The sequence below is a fragment of the Schistocerca piceifrons genome, chromosome X (assembly GCF_021461385.2).
Source record: "Schistocerca piceifrons isolate TAMUIC-IGC-003096 chromosome X, iqSchPice1.1, whole genome shotgun sequence".
Taxonomy (NCBI): domain Eukaryota; kingdom Metazoa; phylum Arthropoda; class Insecta; order Orthoptera; family Acrididae; genus Schistocerca; species Schistocerca piceifrons.
Genome location: NC_060149.1, coordinates 592,873,562 through 592,901,034, shown reverse-complemented (window position 1 = coordinate 592,901,034; position 27,473 = coordinate 592,873,562). Strand labels below are relative to the sequence as shown.

Sequence of the window (27,473 nt, the reverse complement as noted above, 5' to 3'; positions counted from 1 at the left end):
ATGCACGTGATTGAGAAGGTGGTACAACAAAACGTGATGTAAGTAAAGCCAGCCATCAAAGGCCAACCACAGACCAAATTCTCACAGTACGGAACATGTATGTCTTTTGCAAGGATAATATTAAAGGCATTACCTATTTTCTGATAAAGAAAGAAGAACTGGCTCTGCATATGAAAACAACACTACAAACCAGATTTGAAAACTGTATAGCAATAAAAGGAACAAGACATTTCCACAAATTCCTTGGCACTGCAGAAAACGTAGTTCGATGCTATGTAACATCAGAAACTGAAATTTTTGAGGATCATTGTGTCAGTAAAATTACATCTCTGTCTTTAACGTTGAATGACATAGTGGCATGTGTGTATGATGGAAAGTGGTGGCTTGCAGAGGTTGAACGAATAAGTTTGGAAAACAATGACATTTTTGTGCATTTTTACCGCCCTACTGGCCCAAGAACATCATTCAAGAAATCTACTAGTGACGATGTTTGGATACCAATGAAAAATGTTTTACGGAAACTTTCAGTGCTTGAACTTACCACAACAACTGGGAGGTCTTATTCTATATCACAGAAGTTGTCTGAAGAAATAGGTGTTCTTAACATTCACCACCAGGTTTAGGAACAGTCGCATCTCGAAGGATGTTAATTGAAAATATTTATTTTAAGTATGTCAAAATAATATAAATGTTAATTTCAGTGATGTGTCCACTTTTTGTATATAATCCATACTTCAATAATATTTGATTATATCCCACCAATATCACACATGAATAGGCAACAGATGTAAGATCTGTTTTTGAGTAATGTGACTCCTCACTTCCAAAAATTCGTATCGTCAGATATCAATGTTGAAATTTTTACAGTATGTTGCTATCATACAGGTGTACAAACTCTGCAAAAACCATATTTTTATATTAACCATATTTTTATATTCAGTCCCACCTGAGATAACTAACCCCAACTTTACAAAAAATGAAAATCTTCGAATTTCAAAAATTCATAAAAAATTAAGGAAACATTTGTAAGTGTTCTTGCTCTACATGTGGCTAGTAGTGTACGATATCTAACTATAGGAAAAAAATTGACACTCATAAATCACTCCTTGTTTTTTATTTTTGGGCCTAAACAGTGGATTTTTGAAAATTTGGATATCAAACTTTGGAGGTCATTTTGACTGGTTACTTATGAATTTACGGTATTTTGTGTAATTGACAATGTTGTAGAGAACACTTTTCTAAAAAAAATCTTGTTAATTGCAATGCTGTAACTTAACTCAGCGCAGAGATATTCATATTTTTGCTAACATCTCTAAACTGAAACATCGTCGCGCGCTTACAAACGAAAATGGCCGCCATTTAGTAAAGGTGAAAGGTAAAATTTTTTTAAAAACTGTTTCGAACTTCTCAATTATAGGGTAATCACATATAAAAAATTAAAATATTTAAAAATGGTAAAGCAACCAACTTAATTTTTATTGGACCACTCCATTTGGATTGACACACATGATTCCGACAAACAATACAATGTGTGTGTGTGTGTGTGTGTGTGTGTGTGTGTGTGTGTGTGTGTGTGTTGTGAAGAACAGTATAAGGAATTGGAAACATTGATATCAGTCTGATAACTGCGCATAATCGCACAAATGGAAAGAGTAATTATCTCTACAGGGGACTCCCCCTATCATAGCACTGGCCATGCAGGTGGAGAGGTTTGCATGAAGCTGAGGGCTGTATCAGAAGTAGTGTAGCTACTGGCAAGAACTCCCTAGCTGGACAGGTCTCACTCAGCAAACAAACCTGACACAGCACAGCCTGCAGTGCCCCATCTATTCCCACATCCATTTCCATAGCCCTTCCACAAGCCCCAGGTACCCAACACAAGGCATGACAGTACGTGCTGACAAGTGCATAGCACATGGGAAGATGTGACATGAAGACAGCATCAGGGATACTGGGCAATCTCCTTGAGCAATTAACCTTACACTGGTGTGGGACGCCATCTGATATATCCCCAATTCTCCTGGGATCAGAATGAAGAACAATAGAAACAGCTCAAAAATTGGTGGACTTTTATGACACTTCAAATATATAAACATCAGGCTTGGAACTAATGAAAGCCATTTCAGCAACTGGATTGCATGATACAGTCCAAAAAATGAAAAACTTGACTGAAATTGGACTACATCAGGATCAAATTCTTGTCTGGGGCTCTGAGGAAGAAACTTCTCAGAGAAAAAAAAAAAAAGAAAAGGAAGGCAAAGAATGACTTCCTTAACATAAATGGAGGGAATGAAAATGTCTTGACCTAATATCTCCGAGAAGGACTGTCTTTCAGCAAAAGGGGTAAAAAGACTCCCGTCACCTCCAAGATAGGGCTCAAGAGAACAGAGGGAGTAGTCTGTTACTCTCACATCTCAGAATAATTAGATACAGAAAAAGTCAAGGCAGAAAATGGGGAACAGATAAGTCTGGCAACAGGGATATCTACTGGTCAAAATCACCTCACAGCAGAAGGAGCTAGTTCAGATGGCTCTCTTGGGGTTAGAGACACAACACTGCATTTGTCCTACACACTGGAGGCCACATCCACATGGGATGCTACGAATCCCTGTTATTTTAAGTATCCGTGGGTCTTTTGCAGACGAAGACCATCTTTCATCTTAGATGGAGGTTGGAAAATGGTTTTGATGCTATGTTTCCTATGCAGCTTCACAATCTTTGCTACATACACCACATGCGATTAGAGAAGGATAACACCACTTTTCACAAAACTGCAGTTTGAAGTAATGCACCTGGCGTGCCAAAGAATCTTGAAGAAGCAAAGAATAAAACTGTCTGAACATGCAATACCCACCACCTACTTCAAGCACAATGGGAGTTTTATGAAACAAGAGATTGAGCAGTTACACAATCTCTCCTTTCCCCTAGGAATATCATTTTTTTAAATGGAACACTTTGAGGTGGTAGCACTTCAAACTGCCTGGCTAAAACCTACGCACTACTGCTGTTACAACAATGACCAGTATGGTGTCAGATCATGGTATAGAGGTGCTAGACAAGTTTTTGCATCACTTCAACAGCATCCATCCGAACACTACCTTCACAATAGAACCAGAAGAGAATCGATGTCCTGAAAGATGAAGGTACACTAGGCCATGAAGGTTGTGGGAAGAAGATCCATGCAGACCTATGCCTACGTGTATCAAACTTCCATTATCTGGATCTCATTTTAAGTGCTAACAATCCTGGTCAATGGGCACAAGCCATGGAAAACAAAGCTAAAATGTCTTGAGAACGTGATTTTTCAAAATAAACTGAGTAAAGGCCAGCTTAGAAGTGTGTTCAAGGAAATAAAAGATGCAGCAATCTAGGAAGAAGAGTAAGGAGATACGAAATTTACTTTTCTTCCCTATATAGGGACACACTTGGCCAAGATTGTCATGTTGCTTGGAAAATATAACATCAGAATCAACTTCCAACCACAGCAGAGGACAAATGATTTTCTTGGCTCTGTAAAGGACTCACTTGAAACTTTACATATCAGGGATATATAGCACCTCGTGTGAATGTGGCAACCAGTACATTGGGCAAATGCAACACTGCATCTGTATAACACTGTGAAGAAAGATCAGCAGCGCCAAAGTACAGCCTAAATGAAAGACAGATTTGAACAATGTAAAATCTGGGATGGAATAACATTTCATACTGTTGGACATATACTTGATTTAGAGAAAATAAATTTGCTACACTGAGTCAATGGCTTATGAGAAAGCACAATAAAGGAATGTGCGGAAATAAGACTCTACACTGAGTCAATGGCTTATGAGAAAGCACAATAAAGGAATGTGCGGAAATAAGACTCTACATTAATCTTGCCAATAGAAGGAAAGTTGTCAAATAAGATTGGCGTGGAATTCCATGTTAGTGACTGTAAGCCGAGAGTGGACCTATCAGTGGACAGCACACTAGGTTGATAAAGAGTGCTCATCCAGAGATTTGAGCACAGCTTCTAGCCCAAACCCAGCACACCTTTCCCAACCCCACCGTACCCAGATACTGTTCCCTGCCAGACAACTGCTCAAGACCTTGGTGTCCACAGCTGTTCCTTGCATATAAATATAGAGACATGGGTAACATGTTGACACTTCACCAAAAAGATGATGAGAATAAACATCACCGCAGTGTCTCAACACTGCCATCCAGCTGGAAACCAGATAGCTTTTTCATCGGTAATATATGCCAGGAAAGTCTAAATTCACAAAATGTATGAGATGTGAGAAGATGATACTTCAAATATATGCTATGAATATATGCTATGTGAAGTCATTCACACACTATCACTAAAGCAACAACAATAACCACCACCACAGCTGCCATCAAAATTTTGGTTATGAACAACTTGCAAATATTACAAGAATCAGCCTCTACTAATAAAGTTCTATGTATAATTTCCTACCTAATTAAAATTAATCTAATCTAAATAGAAGTTGCAATGGGCTATTATAGGAGGCATTAATTCTGCTACTTCTTTACACTCGAGGCACGCGACAGTAGACTGAACTGTGGGTAAAACAGAATAAATAATATTGCTATAATGGTAAGTTACCTCCAAAACACCAAAGGCCAATATTGTCTGATCTTCCTATAAGGCTTACTATTTGGCACCATATATAGGTGACATTTATATTTAATATAGCTACAGCTGCATTGAGCCACATCCCCCCCCCCTTTCCCTGTTTTTAAAATGGTTCTGATATTACAAGCACAATTTTCAAACTCATTAACATATAGAAATGTTGCACACACACACACACACACACACACACACACACACACACACACAAAAAGTGCAGAATTCTATTTCGTTCCATTATCCCTACTTTCAATATCAATCGACCATTGCTAGCACAGGTGCTGAACCTATAGGTCCCAACCCTAAAAATGTGCCCAATACGTAGTCTGCATAACGAACTTTTCTTTGTACTTGGAAAGTGAAACACTATAAAAATCTTACTTTCTTTTCACAAATTCCCAATGCTTACACTTAATCTGTCAGTCTTTACCTAGTGAGATGCTGAGGTGATTACCCTCTCTAAACACTCTAAACATTGGCAATTCTGAAATTTTGGTGGAAAAAAGCAATCTGTTCATTATAGCCATCTTTTCTTCCCATTCTATTTTTTTTACAGCATTGCTACCACCAAATATTTTCTATTAACCACATTTATCTCCTGTATATGTACTGTTCACATAACTTCCAACTCTTCAAAACTCACATTAGCTTCCAAATTGGTGTCATTTACAGGATATCAACGTAGGATTTCTGCTTGAAACAAACTCTATAATTCTGTTTATCGAGAGTGAATCTACTGTAATTTTCAGACCTTCCTGATGAACAGCAGCCCCATGTTTCATTCTGTGGTCAGTTTAATCTTGCCATTCAGCATCAGTGTAGTTTGTATAGTTATCATTTGCATAATAACGGATTGACAAACTACTATAGATTTCATGTACTGGTATCTACACAAAAGAATCATTTGAGAATACATTCTTTACATTACAGAACTTTGTACACCTACTTTTATACTTGTTATTTTCACTCTTCCCTACCTTCTGACCTGTATTCCTGGCTTCAGCTACAATAATACTTACAATACTGTAATCCTGAAGGGTTACAAACATCATAGACACCTTCAAGTATAAACCAATAATGTTGGCTTCTCTACCATCAATATATGTAAATGTGACAAGCACTATACTTTTAGCCATGACCAATTAAGTTTGTGTGATTAGAGAGCACTTTTTTGAAAGAGGGAAGGAATCAGCAGTGACAACACTACTGACACAAACCTTGAACAGGACACAACAATTTTCAAAAACTACAAATCTTTCAGTTACAGATTCATTGTTTTATTGTAATGTTTATCCAACATTGTGTCAAGAACATCATATTTAAAAGTTATGGGAACAAAAAATCCAGTCAATGTTATGCACACCATGTTTGGCTATTTCAGAGCAGTTAGCCTGTGGATCCTTGCCTAAAATGATCATTCCCTAAATGCTGGTTTTACTATATGAATAAATATAAGGGTCTGCAAAAAGTCATGCTGTAAATCCAGTCTCAGTTAAACAATTAAAAACTTTTAACTACATTATAAATAGTTGTTAGACATTTCAAGATTTAAGCCACAACGCCTCTCCAGAAACAAAAGAAGTGTGACTTCAATGCGTTCTTCACTGCTGCTTGTTGAAAACAAATACTTTACAGCATCTACTTCAATTGTTTATGCATGCACCTATTACTGGCACAAAAATCTTCCTAAATGCAAACCACAAAGTGCAATGTGTAGCTTTGTGATATATATGTTAAAATTAAAATTTTAATTATACCTGTGTAAGGGCCATGTTTCCAACAATTAGGCTCCATTGTTTCTGGCGGCTGTCCATATTCCCTAGGTTTGCATGAGTAGAAAGTCTTGATGCTAGGGTCATTTCCAGATTTCCTTTCAATCCTAGAAGTGCCGGAACGAGGATGAATACTTCAGAGACAACTTTAAACACAACCCAATGCTGAAATAACAGGATGAGACATATAATTCACAAATTAATTTACATCCCAAATATACATTACAAACAGAACACTTAAATCAGTAGCAGCAGGAATTAACAATTTTCGTCTTGGTTGACTGCATCCCAATAACAAATGTTAAGTGACTTCAGCTCTACGAACCAGACGATACATAGTTCCATAAGGCAAATTATTCTGTTATCCACTCACCACTTCTCTATCACTGCCTTCATCATCCCTTTCTCTGTTACTATTCACACCCCCCCCCCCCCCCCCCAAGCGAAACTTCTCTAACTGCTCCCGTCCTTCCTCCTCTACAACTTATGACAACCTTTTGTCTAAAGCCAACATTACACTCACAAAACACTACTGAGAAAATTTAGAGAACTAGCATTTGCTGCTGACTGCAGAATGATTATACTGCCTCCAAGTTACATTTCACATATGGACCACGCAGACAAGATAATAGAAATCAGGGATCGTACGAAGGCATACAGACAGTAATTTTTCCCTTGCTCCATTTGCGAGTGAAGCAGGACAGGGAAAGATTAGCAATGGTACAATCTAGCCTCCAACACGCATCACATTGTGTCTTGCACAGTATGTATGTGGATGCAAATATTTATATGCACTACCTATTATTTTACAGAGTTTGGACTACTCAGTATTTCAGTTTATTAAATGTTTCTCATCACTTACAGTGTGCAGTTTTCAGTGATTTGTGCCCATGAAAATACAGTCACTTTACTAACTTTGTTAGTGCTTCCTTTACTACCAGTTAGATTGGAATGTTATCCCACCTTTCATAGTCTTGCTTTGTGCCCTCGAGTAACTAAAATGTCCCCACTGATTGTAGAATCTGGCAGACATTTTCTTTTTCTCCCTCTTCAAGAAAGCAGTGGAAAATAATACATCTCATTTTAGAGTTGAAAATTAGTGATGGCCTTGACCAAGTCGAGGTCTTCATTATTTTGAGCTTTACGATTTCTAAAAGGTTAGAGCACAACACAGTTTCAGAAGCGGCACATGTTGCAGCCTGAGTTCTACTACACATCTCGCATACTACTGGTATTTAGAGCAGCAATGTCTACATGCCATATAATGGAGTTCCTCTAGTCCTTTTTACTCCTTCCATCAGAGTACTGTCTAAGTAAAAAGTTGCAGCCTAGAAATCACACTGTGATTAGAGTATGTTTACAAGATTTCATCGAATATGGCAACTCATTGCATAAGCGAAAACCCAAATGTGATTTCTGCAGACCAGAAAGAATTTTCTGGTGCAAACTGACAGCAACTACGCAGAATTTTATTTTATTTTTTTTCTAATTTATCAAATTCAAGTACAGAATATGGACTGTTCCTCGTGATTTGCTTCAGCCAATTCCTTGGTATGATGCAGTATTAAGTTTGTTGCTTTGCCTAATATTGAAACTATACCCCAGAAATGCTATGATCTGTATCATGACGCAGCCGATCTTTCTTACAAAGAAGCTGGCTTTTAAGTTACTGAAATCAGTTCTTAATACATGTAATATTTTTATCATTAAGAGGGGGCAGAGAAGGAGGGGGGGGAGGTGATTGGAGGGGAGAGGGGGATGAAAAGCATAGTACCTGGATAGATGTAACATTACACCTTCTTTGGAAATGTTCATTAGATTTACAATTTGGAAAAAAACTTTCAACATTTAGCTAACTTACCCATGAAAACATTTATAATTTCTGTAGTTCTACAATACTAGAGCAAACCTTTAAAAATCCACTCTTTTACACCATTTCTTAAATTTTACAGAAGGTGATGAAAGGATGCCAACTGATAAAGCAATCTAAGATATTAGATACTTTTATATTCAAGATTAGTAACTATTCAGCTTAATGAAAGAGCAAGCTGCGTATTTACTTTTCAAAATTTTGCACAGAGGTAAAATTATACAATGTTTTGGTATTTCAAAACAAAATTTTCAAAATTTGTTATAAATTTAAAATTCAAGACCATGCCCATCTTTAAAAGAAACTATCATGGTCTTACACTATATGTATAAAAATCAGTATTTCCATTGTTTTCAATGGTCTATGGAAGGTGAAGCTATTTTTCCTGCAGAGAAATGCTGCCATCATTAATTCTATGGTAAGTTTCAACACATCACAGTCTGCAAAAGTATGAGAGGAATAATACCTGGACTTCATCAAGTACAAGCCCAGCAAGCACCATTCCAAGACCTGATATAACAAACGGAATGAACACTTGCACGGCTATGGCCCAAACACTTTCATCAGTGTCCGCACGCTCTGCATGCGACAGAGTCTTCAGCTGACTGATGTCAAGCAACTGGTGTGCCTCCTCTTCCACGTCCGGAAGATTTTCTTCAGTGAAATCGGCGCCCGTCATTTTTCGCGCTCCTCGCCGACGCCGGCTAACCTGTGAGGACCGGCCTCGGCTACCGACAGATCTGCGGGTCATGATGACCGAATTCTATATTACCCTGTAAAAGGAGCACACAAAATTAATTAATTACATGCAGCTGACTAACAGACCAATAATTTTTACAGAAGAAATTTACAGCAAATCTGATGCAATGAAATTATTTACTATTTATGTATTTATTCATCAAAGAATCATCTCACAATGATGGAGGATTTGTGAAGACTCAGTACGTCACGATCTTACTGGTAAGGAGCTAATGATACACATTCTTCCCTTACGAACATGCAACATCATGTGGGAAGCAAGCAGCAGTCTGGAGAGGGTGGGGAAGGGAAAGGAAAGTATTGTACAGGTGTGGAGAGACACAAATATTGATATCCCCCCCCGTACACTACTACCCCCCTTCCCTCCAGATTGTTGCTTGCATTCCCTGTCATATTGCATCCTGGCCCAAGATGCTGGAGTTGGTGGTAGTGTTGCACGAGATGTGCTTGCCTTTTTCTGCGCGCGTGCATGTGAAGTAACCAATCTATCTTTTCCTACATTGTTGATATTCCTATCTGAAGTTTCCACTGTTTGATTTTCTCGAAGTATATAATTTAATTCACAAAAATTTTGACACTGAAAATTGGTGGGATTAGTTTAGTAAACTTGTCGACTTGGAAAACCAGTGGGGTACATGTACACATGTATTTCCATTTAAAAAAAACTACTTTTTTCAATCCAGAAATAATGCCACAGTGATATAGGCACGAACTAGATTCAAGACCTTACCGAAAATACACCGGTGACACTTCGAATAAAGCTCTTGATCAAATGAAGGAAAGGAAAATCAGCTTTCGTGAGGCATCTGAAAGGCGAGTTGCTGACAAAACCTCTGTAGCTATGTTCTACATTATACATAAATGTAAATTAACTTTTTGCTTTAAGACTACAGTATTTATGTCATTTTAAAATTGGTACTACGTATATTCTCTTTCTTTATCCTCAGATTCCAAATTGCACTGAGTACTTTAATACTGGGAATAAAGAAGAACAAGCGAACAACAGAAGTACGAATGAACTACAGAACATGTTTCACATCAGAGGAAGAAAAAATGTTCACAGCTCACATTGTGGCACTTCCTCTTATGGGAATGTAAACAGTTAAAAAATGGGCATTCCGTCAGAATATGGCAGACAATTAAAACTTGGGGGTAATGTGCACAAAGTGGTGGGGGAGCACCACTTAACAAATGGTGATGGCTAAAAAGGCAGTGCCTTATATGCAACCTAGTTAAAATGACCTCCAGGTGGGAGTGCTGTGAAAATGTCGTCCAAGCCCCTGGGAGAGGCTTAATAATCCTGAGCTTAATCCCATGAAGGAAGGACCAATGGCTATGCCAAAGTGACACCACCACCTGATAGACAGCAACACAGAGATCATCGCAGGGAATATAGAAACTAGTTGGATGAGGTACGAAGACTGCAGCCTTCGCAGCAATATCAGCCGCCTTGTTTCCTACCAGACCGACATGACCAGGAACCCACATACACTGCACAGTGGATCCCCTCAAGAGTGAGCAAGTGACAGTTTTCCTGAGCCTGTTGTACTAAAGGATGGGCAGTGTAGACAGCAGAGATATTTTGAAGCGCACTGAGAGAATCAGAGTCTGAGCAGAGAACACAACTGAAAAGCCAGTGTTGCCAGATGTATTCCGAGGCTTGATACGGGGAGAAGAGCTCGGCTATAAATACTGAGCAGTCTACCAGAAGCTGACACTGAAAAACCGCAGCGCCAATGATGAAGGCACACCCGAGACCACGGTCAGTCCGAGAGCCATCAGTGTACACAAAGGTACTATCGCAAACTTCCATGCGAAGGTCATGAAACTGAAGGCGATAGATTGAGGCTGGAGTAGTGTCCTTAGGAAGCGAATGCAGGCCAAGGTGAACATGAGCTACCAAATGAAGCCAAGGTGGTGAACGAATCACACCCACTGGGAAAGTTGTAGGTAGTGTGAAGTTAAGCTGCCAAACAAGCACTGAAAGTAGACTTCAGGAGGCAACAGATAGGAGGGACACGTCCGACACTGGAGATCAAAGGAGTCATTAAAGGAGGAGGCATAGGATGGGTGGCCATGCATGGCAGACAAACAGCATGCATATCTGCTGAGGAGAAAATTGCGGCGATAGGACAGTGGCAGTTCATCAGCTTCGGCACAGACTCTCAATCAGGCTAGAGAGAGAGAGAGAGAGAGAGAGAGAGAGAGAGAGAGAGAGAGAGAGAGAGATGTCAGTGGCCAAACGGACGTCATGATGGTGGACAATGTTGAGACGGCGTAAGAGGGACAGATGTGCAGACGCATAAACAAAGCACCCATAGTCTAGTTTCCAACGGACAAGGGACCCGTACAAACACAGGAGGTTAGATATGCACCCCAAGACGTATCATTGAGGACACACAGGACACTGAGGGAACTCTTACAGCAGCATGCCAGGTAAGACACATTGGAGGACCATGAGTGTTTCCTATCGAGCATGAACCCCACGAATTTCATAGTTTCAATGAACTGAAGGGTAACAGGCCAAAAATGTAAAGATGGTGGGGAAAACCAATTGCACTGCCAGAAATTCATACAAAAGATGTGTCAGTCAAAAAGGGAAAGCTATTATCTATGCTCCATGAGTAAAGATCATCGAGACATCGCTGAAGATGTCACTCAATGAGACAAGTCTATGGAGAACCGCAATAGATGGCAAAATTGTCAATGAGAAGGGAGCCGAAGGTACCCTGCAGGAGACCAGCGCTTATACGGTTAATGGCGATAGCAAAGAGTATGACACTCAGGACAGAACCCTGAGGCACACTGTTTTTCTGGATAAAAGTGTCTCAGAAGACAGAACCCTCACGCACCCTGAAAACTTCGTCTTTTACAAATGCCTCAAAAAAACGGGGCATGCAGCTATGGAAGCCCCACATGTAGAGAGTATAGAGGATACCAGTTTTCCGGCAGGTGTCATGCACCTTTGCCATATCTAAAAATGCGGCCACTGTCAGATTTCCACAAAAAAAAAAAAACCATTCATGACATGGGTGGACAAAGTAACAAGATGATCACATGCAGAATGGCGCGCTGGAAATTCACAGTATACAGTGGTTAGTAAATTGTGAGACCTGAGCCACCATGCCAGCCAGGTACAAACCATACATTCCATCATCTTGCAAATACAGCTGGTGAGAGAGGTGGGGCAGTAGCTAGAAGGAAGGTGTTTGTCCTTACCAGGCTTAGGTATGGGTACGTCGGTGGCTTCATGCCAGCATCTGGGAACCATACCCTTTTCCCAGATGCGGTTGTATGTATTAAGCAAAAAGAGCTTGCACGCAAGAAAAAGGTGCTGCAACATCTGAATGGGGATAGCATCTAGCCCTGGGGTGGAGGATCGGGATGAACGGAGAGCGTGATCCAGCTGCTTCATAGTGAAGGCAGCATTGTACCACTCACAATTCTGAGATGAGAAGGGTATCACTTGAGCCGCCTCCACTCATTTCCGATGGAGGAAGGAAGGGCAATAGTGGCCAGAGCTCAAAATTTCCACAAAATGGTGGCCCAAGGTGTTGGAGATAGCAACAGGGTCCACGATGTCTACTACGTCAGGCCGGAAACTCGTGAAGGGTCTTGGTCCCAGAGAGCTGTCGAGAGATTAGCCCACACGACAGAACGAAGCGTGGAACTGTTAGAAGAACTAGTGAATGAAATCCAACTTTTTTACTATCCCAAAGAACACGCCACTGTGCACACATCTGTTTATAATGAATGCAGTTTGCCATCATAGGATGACGGTAAAAAACACAGAGAGCACATCTGTGCGTGAATTGCATGTGCATCCCTCAGTCCACCATGCGATCACCATGCGATGGCATGCCAACCTCAGGGGGATGGTCAAAAATGAACCGGAAAGAAATTCGGAAGCTCAAAGCAGTTGTGAGGACACAATTTCATTTCCTGAAGGCAGAGTACAATAGGACACTGCAATTCTAAAAGCAGCCGTAAATCCTCTTTGTGGAATCGAAGGCCACAAACAATCCATTGGAGGAGGAGAGTCACAATGAGGAAAAAATGAAGGGGGTGTCACCTCAGTGGCTGCCAAGTGACAGCCTTCAAAGTCTCGCTGCTACAGAGCACAGAGGCAGGATGATCCTGTTCCATGAGGTCCACAGAAGTATTGGCTTTCTTGTGCTGTTTGTCTGTGGAGTCAAACACAGTAAACCGTTTGGTGGTGCGCATCAGTGACACAGAGGTTGGCCGGGCAAAGGTATCACATGGCAACACCATCAAAGAGGATTTTTGAGTCAGTGAAGGAAAAGACCATTTGCCTTTGTTTGACTTCAAATCTTTCCGGTTAGTATAGAAACACTCAGGTGTTGGTTGGATGGAGGGATGTAGGTGGTTATCACGGGAGTAGTACTCCTGTCCTTTTTGGCTTGCAGTTGTGTAGCTGGTGGTTTCACCCCTTGAGGTGCAAGTTTGATGGCTTAATGCACAACTGGATAAGGGGACGGCAATTCTACCTACACATTGGGAGATTTCACAACCTAAGAGCTGAATTTGATGTTGCATGTCTGTGTGGCCACATCTTTCATGTAGCGAGATGTAGCAAGAACAGAACTATGAGTGCCAGATGGTAGAATGCAGAGTTTGGGAGGGGGGGGAGGAGGAGGAGGAGGAGGAGGAGGAGGAGGAGGAGGAGGGGGAGGGGGAGGGGGAATGGCAAGGGGACACACATGCAGCACGGGAAGGGAAAACATGCTGAATGGAAAAAAATAGCAAATACTGGAAATGGCCAACTCCAGTTGTTGAAATCTCGTGCTCTCATGAGCAAATAGTACCCAAACTTCCAGTTCCCAAACAAAAATGTAGAAAGGTGGTTTTTTGTTGACATGAAATATTGAAAGTTTATTCCTCTGATATTGTGACTTGAGATCCCTTTTATTGATTTTCTGACACTACGAGTGAATTAACCGAGTTAGTATTATGTGATCTATTGTCATTTCAATGTAATTTTCAATAATTTTACCTAAAACGAAAGAAGCTAATGGACTCATGAAAAATTTGGAATTGTTGATTAACTGTGTTGCAATAAAACATTCAAAAATAGTAAATGCTGAAATAATTACTTTGCTGTTTATATTTGATTTGGCTTTCAGCAAACATACCTAGATGGGATAAGAATGGTACATTTTGTCTTGGCTATGATTTTCAGAAGTTTTTGAACTAGTACTAAACTGGCCCTATTTTATGTGGTAGCATTAGTACAAAAAGAAAATTATTTCAAAATCTGTTTAATATATAAAGATTATAACAACAGTTGAATAACTTGAAGCTGGAAGAGACAAAGCAGACGCTTCTAACAAACACAGTGTGAAACGTGCTCAAAAATATGTCAAAACTGTGCTACACTAAGGCATGTACAAGTTGAGCAGTGTGAAGACCATGTATCAGGTTTAGTTTTCCCACAAATGACACTTCCAGTGACATGGAAAGGGAGAATAAAAATTGTACGGTCCCAGCAAAGTGTGAACGAAGTGACAGGAAAAATCTGAAACTCCTGTAGAAGGATATTAGGGAAGAATAAATCAGCATACTACTGCACCCTGAAACAAAGGACTAAACTTCTCAATGGACAATGGACGATGGACGATTCCTCGAGTCTGATGGAAACACGAAATAGTCATAGTAGCACAAAATCTATGCTGTCTACATGGTCCAACCATAATGCAGCAGTTCACAAAGCACAACATACATAATTCTCCACATCAATTACCACACATTCACCAACAGGATTTCCCTCAATCTCTCTCTGCCATAACTAATGTTACATAGTTATTCCACTTTGTATTGCCCTGGCCACAATTTGTGACTTGCCACAAGAATCTTACTCCTCTGTGTCCTCTCATCATAACAGATAGTACTGAGTCAGTGGACAGTTGTCCACTGACAAACATAAAAAAATAATTTAACCTTACCTCTCATAATTGGGAGAAGCTATTTTACAGCAAAACAATTAGTCTAATATGGCAAACTTTACGTTCAACTTCCAGCCACCGTATGTTTGTACCATGAGGTAAATTTGGGCTATGAAATGACTGGTAAGCTCACTCAGACCTCGTTAAGGCATACCTCATAGTACAGTGTACCTATTAGATTGGTGCCAAAGTTCATAGTATTTAATAAACACAACAGATACAAACAACAGACTGTAGTCATCAACAATATATACTCCTTCAATATTTACAATAGCCTGTTAATGCTGGGGTGACTTTTCGATTCCTCGACGGTAGAAATCACATGGTCTTGAGTCAAAGAATTTGACGAACCATGGGGCTCAATCAATCCTTTCTTTTACTTATGTTAGCATAAAGACACCATTTCTTGTCACCAGGAACGATATACCATAGGAATGGTCAGTGTTGTTCATAAGCCAATTGATGAGCCAGTAGAGATGCACATATGGCCACACACAAATTTTTGTGATTTTGGCTTAAAGCATGCGGTACCCACACACCCAATTTTTAAACCTTCCCCACTGCATGCAAATGTGGCACAATGAAGGCATGATCACAGTTAATCACATTTGTCAGCTCTCAAGTACACTGACGTGGATCATTAATGATTAATGATTTTAAACGACCTTTATCAAACCCTGGAGGTCTTCCTGAATATGGAGAGTCGCTTATGTCTGGTACTCCATTTTCTAGTGTCCACAGCTCCACTCACTATTTCCAACTGACAAAATGTAGACTCAAATAACAACAGTGAACTAAAAATAAAAAATGACACTTGATAAATAAAACCGTAGCAAACAGAACACAAAAAAGCAAAATAAAAATTCTATGAACTTATGGCCAGCCTTACAAGTTTAGTTATTACTACACAGAGCAGAAAAAAAGCATAGCACAACATCTACGACGCATCTTACAGAAACTGCTAAATTTTATCAGTGTTCTGGGTTAGTTCATCTGAGGGTGATGTTTTGATTCCCTGGGCACAATTATCAAGACAACACAGCTATTCTCATAAAAATGTTAGTGAGAAACTGAAGCTGAGTAACAGACTGTAAATCTAATCTCAATTACTCTCTGCAAACTGAGGCAACTGGGGACACCTCGAGACTGACAAACTGTAACTCACTGAAAAACCCATCCACATTACTTCCGAATTCCACAAAACTGTCCTCTGGTGATGTGGAGCAAGCACACCTGGGGCAAGAAAACTTACTGCATCAAGTTTAATATTCTGCACAATGTACACACTGTTAAAAAAGTTTGACAATTTTATATCTGAGAACTTTCCTCAGGTATGTGGTTAATCAACATTTGCATCTGTATACTTCCTCCCACTGGTTTGAGTCCCAAAGCAACATGAGAAAATCACTCTGAAGTCTTATGAAACAGAAGTACTACTAATATAATGGAAGGAAACATTCCACGTGGGAAAAATTATATATAAAAACAAAGATGAGGTGACTTACCGAACAAAAGCGCTGGCAGGTCGATAGACACACAAACAAACACAAACATACACACAAAATTCAAGCTTTCGCAACAAACTGTTGCCTCATCAGGAAAGAGGGAAGGAGAGGGGAAGACGAAAGGAAGTGGGTTTTAAGGGAGAGGGTAAGGAGTCATTCCAATCCCGGGAGCGGAAAGACTTACCTTAGGGGGAAAAAAGGACAGGTATACACTCGCACACACGCACATATCCATCCACACATACCCCTAAGGTAAGTCTTTCCGCTCCCGGGATTGGAATGACTCCTTACCCTCTCCCTTAAAACCCACTTCCTTTCGTCTTCCCCTCTCCTTCCCTCTTTCCTGATGAGGCAACAGTTTGTTGCGAAAGCTTGAATTTTGTGTGTATGTTTGTGTTTGTTTGTGTGTCTATCGACCTGCCAGCGCTTTTGTTCGGTAAGTCACCTCATCTTTGTTTTTATATATAAGAAGTACTACTAACAAATACAAACATTAGGCCAATACGTGAAATGTACCTGGATGGATCAAACACAATAGCCACCTGTCTACAGTTTCAATTTATTACAAACATTATATACTACATATACTTAGATAAAAGATAAGACAATTGATCTTCACGTTCTAGTTCTTTATGAGCAGTCATTTATTGGAGTGATCTCAAAATACAGAAAAACTGCACTTTGTCTACATACAGGGTATTTGAAAAACAGCGTCTGACATACATAGAGGAGAGAGTACTGGTCAAAACTAGAAACAAAGGCCTTATAAATATGTATTACAAAAAACTACATACTTGAGACAGGAGCCACTTAAATTTTATTAAAAACTGTTAGTACTCAGTGGTGTGGGTTGTCTCCTTGCTGATCTTCAGGGCTGACTCCCTGTTATCCTCATTGCTCATTTTCTACTGGTTGTGCTTGTCCCAACATTTAACTCTCTCACTGTGATGCTGTTGTTTGACATAGCACTTACAACCGTCTCCTAGATCAGCCATTCTTTACACATCTTTTGGAGTTTTACTGGCATCAGATTGGGGTTACTAATTCTACTGAGTGCAAACAATGTAAACAAGAAAATGGAGACCTATTATTCCAAGGTGGGAAATCGCAGACATGATATTCTGTTATGGCTTAGTCAACAGTGTTAATCATGAATATATGAATGAATGTGTCATGTGCACTCAATGACCTTCAATTTCACTGGAATAAAGCAGCATATCATTACAGCAATTTTCAGGAATGGGAGTGTTCACAAGTCCAAGGGACTGCAGTCAATCAACCATACTTTCCATGCCAGATGTGTTGGGGAGATAGTTGTGACAAAAAGATGATGATCCTGAAAGAAGTGAACAAAGAACTGGAGCTGCTAAAGGCATAAACCAACCTCTTGTGAGGTCAGTTCTGCATGAACAGTTAGTTTATCCACATCCACAAGAGCAACAGATGAACACTCTCTCTGATATCATCTAACAGATGAATATCATGGGACAAAACTGCCCTTACCTCAACACTTCGTATTCCCAGATGTTTTTACAGGACTTTCTCCTAGTTTTGACTAGGAAGACCTGAAAGATTTCATGACGCTTTTTTTTAACGTGATGTATAACACACACACAATGCAAGGACCATCAGATAATTTCTAGAACAAACATTGGAGGAAATTACCTCCCTGGCCTTCTTAAGCCCATACACAAAAGGCACACCAGAATTTTAAGACTGCAGTGATAACACAGTTTCCTTTGCCAAAGGCTTTTACCTGTGGACGGCCTCAGTTACGGGAAGGTATACATGGAAGGAGGACAATATGACTGTTATAACCACCAACTTTGTGTGTGCACCACTTCATAGTTTGAGCGTGAAGTTTGTACTTGATTTGGCCAAAAGCGGCCACCCATACTGCTAGTACGACAGCAGTTGCATGCGCAGCCTCCCAGCTGCACCCTTGTTAGAACTAATGACTATACAGGCTGTTGCACAAGGCTCCACTGGCCACTTGGGTGTTGTCTGTTGTATACACTTTGTCTCTCATGTGTTTATGGTTTGTCATATAATAAAGTTACAGTATTGTTGGGTTAGAACACTTTGGCAATGAGTACAGGATTAGAATCAATAAGTTTCACTTCAGTCATTGGTCCGTTGGATTCCGTTTCCATGGAGGCAGTATTTAAATCTCTCTTTGAGTAACAGTAGGCACTGACAGTTGTTATTTCCAGTTTAATGGATACAAGGGCATAATGTGCAGCCCTGCCAACAACATATCCGCCACCATTCCCTGCATATGGTAATGCAGCAGAAGACTGGGATGCTTACTAAAAACACTCCAGACAATATTTCCGGGCATTTGGGGTAACATACATAAACTTGGGCATGGCTCTTTTCTGCCGTGGATCTCACTTTGTGTGTGTATCTTTTGTTGTGTCAGCTTGCCCCCTTAAGAGATCATTCAAGTATCTCTTTTGATCGGATGTGAGAGTTACTTTCAACATATCACTGTAAATGTACTCGCATTATTGGTGCTCATATGGAGTTTTACCATTCCCAAAAGTGGCCAAAACAGTCATACAAGGCATGGGCAGTAGAACTCCACAGACTTAGTCGTCATCGTAATTTTGTGACAAATATTCATAAGGAATTCTACACAGATCAAATGGTTCAGTATGCAATCATACGTCTTGCTCCTGACAGGAAAGTTCATCAAGAGTGATCTCTACAGTGTGAAAATCCTATGCTTATTGAAGTATTAAACATAGCTCAGTCACTTGAAGTTTCATGGGCTGCAGGTAGTCAGAAAGAAACCTGCTCTCAAGTTTCATAAATTAGTTCCTCTCACCCCTCCCAGCCTTCAGTCAGATCACAAGGAAACCGAGAAGCTATTGCACAGCAGTGTCAACCTCTAAGACCAAGATGAAGGCACCAGTGGCAACCTGATTATCCCCTGGACCACGATGGGCAGGCCGGACGAAATCAACTCCTCGTCGTTCTAAGTTGGTGCACAGCTCATCGTCAGACTGCAACAGAAAGTCCCTGTAGAATATAATACCATGGACCAAGTTTAAGCTCTTATGAGGTGTGATGGTAACAGAAACATCCTCCATCTTGTCACAAGCGAGTAATGCCCGTGACTGGGCAGAGGATGCCTTTTTATCCACCTCCCCAAACTTGTCCTCTAAATGCTCTACAAAAAACTGAGGCTTTATTGAGACAAAGGAGTCCCCATCAGCTCTCGTACATACAGGGTACTGGAGCGAATAAGGTTTGCTGCCATCCTTAGCCTGGTGTTCCTCCCATGATGTGACCAGGGAGGGGAACGATTTAAGATCATACTGATCATACTTCCTAGCATTGTACTGAGACTTGAAACACCTAGAGACTGCTGGTATTTGATCACCAGCATGTGACGACGTGGTACACTTCATCACGCGTCATCTGCCCTCATGCCACCTACTCCGACCAGAGGACCTCCCTGCGGGCGCCACCCAGCCACAGCGAAGGCCATGTGGTAGGATGGCCATTGCCGGGAGTCCCGATGCCCCAGGATGACAGGCAACTATTCCTTGGCATACGTGGTGAGTTAACTGTGCTGGCATCAGCAGTGTGATCCCTGTGTAGTCAGGGGGCTACAACCAACAGGGTACACGGCGGCCCCACCATAACGGACTGGGTACCATGCTGGATATCAGGTGCAAAGAATTCCATGGTCATTGTCAGCACAGAAAACGACACTTCATAGTGGGTTGAGGAAAACGCACCCAGGAAGATGTCCTCGCTCAAGAGATGGAGGACGAGCGGGACTGCAATGCCACAACGAGAAAGTGGGCTAAAGATCTCAATGCACAATAGACACGATGCACCATGTAACGCACCCTTCCCCAATTGGCTCGCTCTTCAGGAAAATTATAAAAATGGAGGTCAAACCCTACAGGGGACCATCACAAAGGCCAAAAGGTGTGAGACTCCTTTTCGTTGCCTTTTGCAACAGGCAGGAATACCTCAGGCCAATTCTAACTCCCGGGGTCACAGAGGAATTAGCCCCAGGAATTTTGTAGTTTCAACGAATGGAAGGGCAACAGGCCCACGACGTAAAGATGCTGAGAGAAAATTTGCACCGCCAGAAATTCAGACAGGTAATTTTGTCAGTGGAGAAATGAAAACCACTGTTGATGCTCCGGGAGCAAAGACGCTCAAGACATCGCTGAAAACGCCACTCAGTGAGACATATCTGTGGAGAACTGTAACAGATGCCAAAATCGTCAACCAAAAGGGAGCCAGAGATGCACAGCAGGCGACAGGCCATTACGGGGTTAATGGCAATAGCAAAGAGGGCGATGCTCAGGACGGAACCCTGAGGCACACTGTTTTCCTGCATAAAGGTGTCCACCAAGGCAGAACCCACACGCATCCTGAAAACTTGGTCTTTTAAAAATTCCTGAAGGAAACAGGGCAGGCAGCCACAGAAGCCCCACATGTAAAGAGTATGGAGGATACCAGTTCTCCAACAGGTATCCTAGGCCTTCTCCAAATCAAAAAACATGGCCACAGTCTGGGATTCCTGCGGAAAACCATTCACGACATGGGTGGACAACGTAACTATATGGTCAACTGCAGAACTCCATGCTCAAAATCCGCATCATGCAGATGTTAGCAAATTGTGAGACTTGTGCCACCATACCAGCCAGGCATGAATCATACGTTCCATCACATTGCAAACGCAGCTGGTGAGAGAGGTGGGGGAGTAGCTAGGACGGTTTCTGTCCTTACCGGTCTTGCTTAGCTTCACACCAACTTTTGGGAAATGTGCCCCATGTCCAGATGTGGTTGTATGCATTAATCAGAAAGTGCTTGCCTGCAAAAGAAAGGTGCTGCAACATCTGGATGAGGACACTGTCTAGCCCTGGGGCAGAGGATCAGGATGAACTAACAGCATGATCTAGCTCCCTCATAATGAAGGCGGCATTGAAGCACTCACGATTCTGAGAAGAGAAGGGTATCACCCGAGCCTCCTCTGCTGGTTTCCGATGGAAGAAGGCAGGATGATAGGGAGCAGAGCTCAAAATTTTCACAACATGGTGGCCCAAGGTGTTGGAGATAGCAATAGGGTCCACGATAACATTGTCTGCTAGTATCAGGCTGGAAATTGGCGAATGGATCTCGGTTCCAAAGAGCTATCTGAAATTCGCTCATGCGACGGAGGAATGTGTGTAACTGTTAAAAGAACTAGTGAATGAAATCCAGCTAGCTTTCTTCCTGTCCTGCAGAACACGATGCCATTTTCCACGCATCTCTTTATAATGAATGGAGTTTGCCATCGTAGGATGAGAGTTACAAATGCAGAGGGTGTGTGTGTGTGTGTGTGTGTGTGTGTGTGTGTGTGTGTGTGTGTGTGTGTGAGAGTGAGTGAGTGAGTGAGAGAGAGAGAGAGAGAGAGAGAGAGAAAATTGCATCCTGGAATGCCTCAGTCCACCAAGGGACTGGGACAGGACATGGTAAAGAGGAAGTGTAAAGAATGCAACGTTCTGCAGCAGTAAGGATAACTGCTTGTAAGGTATTCCACCTGTTCATCACAACTGGGGAAATCCTGTTCTCCGAACATCACCACGGAGTAGCAAACTCACCAGCCAGCCTTTGTAAGCTGCCATTTGGGTGTGCATGCAGGTGGGGTAGGAATCAGCAAACGGATAGCACATGGGAAATGGTCACTTGAGTAGGTGTCAGAAATAGCGAACCACTAGAGATGATGGGCAAGCTGGGCAGTGCAGAAGGACATGTCCAAATGGGAATAGGTGTGCGAGGAGTCTGAAAGGAATGTGGGTGCTCCAATGTTACGGAAGAAGAGGTTGAGTTGATGAAGGTGGTCAGCCAAGAGGGCAGCTCTCTGACAGGTTCAGGGAGAACTCCAAAGGGGATGATGCACATTAAAGTTACCGAATAACAGAAATGGGGGAGGTAGCTGCTCAATAAGCTGAAGGAAGTCTGCCCTGGTTACATCGAATGACACAGAAATATAAATGGTACAGAGGGAAAAGGTCAGGTGAGCAAGGAGAAGGCAAACTGCAAAAGCTTGAAGACAGATAGTCAGGGAGATGGGTTGACTATGAACGTCATCCAGTATCAGCAGCATGACTCCCCTATGAGATGGAATGACAACTTCAGGGGGAAGGGCAAAACAGACGAAATGTGAAAGCTCAAAGCAGTCATGAGAACACAATTTCATTTCCTGAAGGCAGAGTACTAGGGGACACTGTGATGCTAAATGCAGCCGTAAGTCCTCTTTTTGGGGCTGAAGACCACGAACGTTTTATCAGAGGAGTGTCATGATGAGCAAGAGATGAAGGGGTGTCACCTCGGCAGCTGCAGAGTGACAGCATGAGAAGAGTCGCTGCTACAACGCACAGAAGCAGGAGGATCTCGCTCCATGAGGTCCACAGAAGCAGCGAGTTGCTTGTGCTGTCAGTCTGTGGAGCCCAACACAGAAAAAAGGTTGGTGGTGTGCACCAGTGCAATGGAGGTCGGCCAGGCTAAGGTGTCATGTGGCAACACTGTCGAGGAGGATCTTTGAGTTGGCAAAGGAGAAGACCATTTGCCTTTTGTGGACTACTTCGAGCCTTCCCGGTTAGCATAGGAAGATTTGGGTAGTGTTTGGCTGGAGGTATGGAGGAAGTCTTCACTGGAGTACTACTACTGTCCTTTCCGGCCTACCGGTTGTGTAGCTGGTGGCTTCAACCCTTGAGGCGAGAGTTTGATGGCTTGTTGCACAGCTGAATGGGGAGATGGCAATGCTACCTTGACACTGGGTGATTTCACAACTTCAGAATTGAATTTGAGGTCGCATGTCTACGTGGCCATCTCCTTCATGGAGCACGGGATAACAACAACAGAACTATAGGTTCCAGATGGGAGAATACGGGGTTTGTAACTGGCCAATAACTTACGAGCAACAGCATAAGACACTATTTCCTTTACCCAGATCTCTTGGACAGCCCACTCAAGATACATGGGACAATCTTGAGAGGAGGCAGCATGGCCACCATTGCATTTGACACAATGAAGAGAAGGAGGTGGACAATCGCCCTCGTGCGCATCCCTACCACAGGTTACACATTTGGCTGGGTGTCGACAACACGTTTTACTGCGGTTGAAATGACGACACCGGTAGCAGCGCATCAGGTTAAGACTGTAGGGTCAGACTGTGATAATTTCATAGCCTGCTTTGATCTTGGACAGAAGCACCACTCTATCAAAGGAGAGAAAAAGAGTGCCAGTGGGCACTAAGGTGGAATCTACTACCATCACTCGATGGACAGCAATGACACCCTGATCAGTGGTATGACTGGATTTTGGTCTCTGTCAGACCATCAAGCAGACTGGTTGTGAGGTAACAGGCAAATTGTGGCGCCCTGAAAATATTCTAAATTTGCGCGGCTGCACGGGCCGCTCGGCCAGGCGGGGCCCGGCAGCAAACACGTGGTGGCAAACGTTAGCCGGACGAGAGGGGTGGCCCCAGCGCATGATCCAGCCGCGTGGTTGGGAATTCCGCTGTGATGAGGACGGTGTTTTTGTAGCAGTGAAGGAGATGTCTATGCCAGGAGTGCCAAAGATGGCGGACTTTGTGAAACCATAATAGCAGACATTTCACAATTTGTATAGAAATTAATAGTAGCCAGATGAATCGTGATACCTCAAAAAGAAACATGCACATTACTATTATTTGCTCGGTGATTCTGAGGGTCTAATCAGATTTTCAATATCTTTATTAGTTTAAAGTTTAGTATCAGATGGTGAATTATAAAAGTAACAACCAGCAACGAATTTCCAAAATATAAACGCTTCATCCGATTTTGTCGATCATCATGTCTTTAGAAAGCTATTAGTGTAAACCTAAACTGGTATGAATCACAGGTATGTAACTTAAATAGTACACGAGTTATTGGAGTTCAAAGTGGCCGATTACTATCGATCGCGTCAGGTTACAAGTACTCCACAGTTACACGAAAAAATGGTAGCAGCATGCTTATCAATATATTTATTCATCTATGTCTTTGTATACATCCGATATATACTATTCGTGAAGAAATTGGTTAAATATTTACTGTGTTGTAGAAAGCACAGAAACATTAGGCTACTGGCCTACCTTTTGTTGCTATTCCTTTGATATATGTTTAGTTAATTAGTTTATGTCTTTAATAATGTCTGTTAAAGTTTGTTTATGGTCCAGCCATAGGAATATTTATTTAATTTCAAGTATTTAAATGTAAATCCAGTATTTCGAATATGTTTCATTATGTTTGTGACTCTGTGTTGGCATGAAGACATGGCGCGAGCACTCTAGCCAATCACAGCGCTCGTGAATGGGGAGACTGGATGGAAGGGAGTTTCCAGAGAGGACACGAGGTAGTTTGAAGAAGTGCGGCAGTTCGGGGGGGTATGGCACAGGACATGGGAGTGAGTGCTGGACACGGACAGTACGGCGCGATGGACGCACAGTCGGCGGAAAGACTTGGACAGTAGAGCAGTCTGCGAATGGTTGCGGAGGATAGAAATATTTCGGAGTGCCGACCTGTCCTCTTGTGTGATTTCTGTGGCTTCTGCAGTGAAGTCTTAGTATGCGTTCAGAAGTGAATATCTCGCAAACTATGTTGCTGTTCATAACTAAATATGTGAAGCAGGAATCTATTGTTTCCCTGTTATTCAATTTATATTTTATTTAATTCCTGGACCACTGACACCAATAAGTGTTTTGCAGAAATATACACACTCTTAAAAGTACTTTTACTATCATACTCATCATTTAAAGTCATTAAGATAGTACCTGCAGATTTTATTTAATTGCAATCTTTCATTTATAAATTTACATGCTACTTTCATAATTCGCAACTGCCGAGTGATAGAAACCTTCGGCCATTTGATTAATGCGTTTTTTCTTATCATATACTGTAGACTCGGCAGTATTTGGCCTGTAATGTGGCAACTACGTATCCCAGCCCCTAGACAATGAAACCAGACAACACTTTTAATATTTCAATGTAGAGTCCGAGGGTGCATAGTCATTTTTAAGCTCGCATGGTGTAAACAACACCTTAGGAACAATTTATAGTTCTATGGACCTCAACATGAACAGGGTAGCCATGGAGAAGTGAGGTGGCAAGCAGTTTTAGTGCTTGAGAATCAGAAGTAGTCTCCAAAAGCAAAGTGCCATTCCATAAACGAGAGCAGCATTTCACAAGGCCGGCAATTGCATCAACACCTTTCTGAATAATAAACATATTTACCATGGTGAAGGACTTATCGTCTTCAGTGCATGAGACCACGAGGAAACATGGTGCAGTTGGAAGGGTCTTTGAATCGTTAGCCTCATTAAGTTTACATTTCGTAGACACTGAGTGTGTAGATGATTGGCTCATTGCGAGAAAATCCCAATGATTGCCAGTGTCTCCGATGGCGTGCTCCTTCCCACTGGGGACTCCCTTCACAAGGAACGCATCCACCTTAGGTGACTGTTCACATCTCCGTACACCTGACAGAGGGACCAATTGGCAGTGGTGAGGTTGCAGCTCAGGCAGTCACCCCTCCCTGGGCCTGCCCTGTACCAAGGGGTATGTGCGAACCCTACCTGTCAACCCGAGGCTGAGAATTACGAGTTACCCAGTCCCCTGTTATGCGTCAGACCCGTGTGTCAGCCTGCAGGAGTGCACAGGGAGGAAGAAGAAAAAGAGGAACCTCAAATGCCGAAGCGGAGGAATGAGATGAGAAGGGAAACACAGAAAGGACAAAAAACAGTGGTGAGACTGTGCTTATGTCAGTGACAAAACGTGGAACATTCCCAAGAACACCCCAGACATGTTTCCCAAGGGAAGGGAAAAAGAATAGCAAGAGGATAGACATGCGGCACGGAAGGGAGAAGATGCTGCAAAGGCTGGGACTCTGTGGTAGACAAGCACGAACGAACCCACCAAAGAGTGGCTAGCCCCCAGGGAGAGGAGGAGGGAGTGGGGGGTGAAGTGAGAGCACGATCTAGGTCCCTCATACTAAAGGTGGCATTGTAGCACTCATGATTCGGAGAAGACATGGTTATCAGTTGAATCTCCTCCACTCATTTCTGATGGAGGAAGGTAGGTTGATAGTGCGTGGAGCTCGAAATCTCCACAAAATAGCAGCTCAATTTGTCTGAGATAGAAGTATGGCCCTCAATGACATCATCTGCTACTGTCAGGGGAGACATTGGGGAATGGACCTTGGTCCGAGGCAGCCGCTGGAAGTTCACCCACACAACGAAAGACTATGTGGAACTTTTAAAAGGACTGCTCCACGAACTAGTAAAGTTTTTATGCTATCCTGAAGAATGCAATGACACTGTGCATGCAATATTTGTAATGAATGCAGTTGGCCATCGTAGGATGACAGTTACAAATGTGGAGAGCACGTTTCCGCATGCAAATTGTGTCCTGGTCCACCTCAGTCCACCAAGGGACCAGGACACGGTGCAGCAAAGAGAAAGTCCGAGGAGTGGAACATTCTGTGGGGATAATAATGTTTATAAGATATTCTGCTTGGTCCTCACAACTGGGGTATTAATGTTCATTGAAAGTCGCCAGAAAGAAGTAAAGCCTCCAGTTGGCATTAGAAAGCTGCCATTGGGTGTGCACATAGGTGGGGTAGGAGTCAGCAATCGAATAGCATACAAGAAATGGTCGCTCGAGTATATGTCATGGAGAATGGACCACTTGAGATGATGGGCAAGCTGGGCAGTACAAAAGGAAAAGTCCAAATGGGAATAGGTGTGAGTGCACTTGGAAAGGGACGTGGGTGATCCCGTGTTATGGAAGATGAGGTTCAGTTGATTAAGGTCAGCCAAGAGGGCACCTCTCAGTTTCTGGGCGAGCCCAAAAGGGGATGGTGCGCATTGAAGTCACCGAGCAGCTTAAAGGGGTGCCCAATACGCTGGAGGAAGTCTGGTACAAAGGAAAATGTGGACTG

At 42.1% G+C, this 27,473-nt stretch overlaps 1 protein-coding gene across 5 annotated transcripts in view; it reads right to left on the bottom strand.

Moving 5' to 3' along the window:
* Positions 1 to 27,473, bottom strand: part of LOC124722028 (solute carrier family 41 member 1-like) — a 75,200-nt gene that overhangs the window by 33,150 nt on the left and 14,577 nt on the right. For all 5 annotated transcript variants that reach the window (XM_047247214.1, XM_047247211.1, XM_047247215.1 and 2 more), the window contains 2 exons: positions 8,742 to 9,048; positions 6,391 to 6,570 (listed from right to left, as the gene is read on the bottom strand). In XM_047247214.1, coding sequence (XP_047103170.1) covers positions 6,391 to 6,570; positions 8,742 to 9,026 — 465 coding nt within the window. In that variant the 5' untranslated portion in view covers positions 9,027 to 9,048. The remainder of the gene's footprint in view (positions 1 to 6,390; positions 6,571 to 8,741; positions 9,049 to 27,473) is intronic.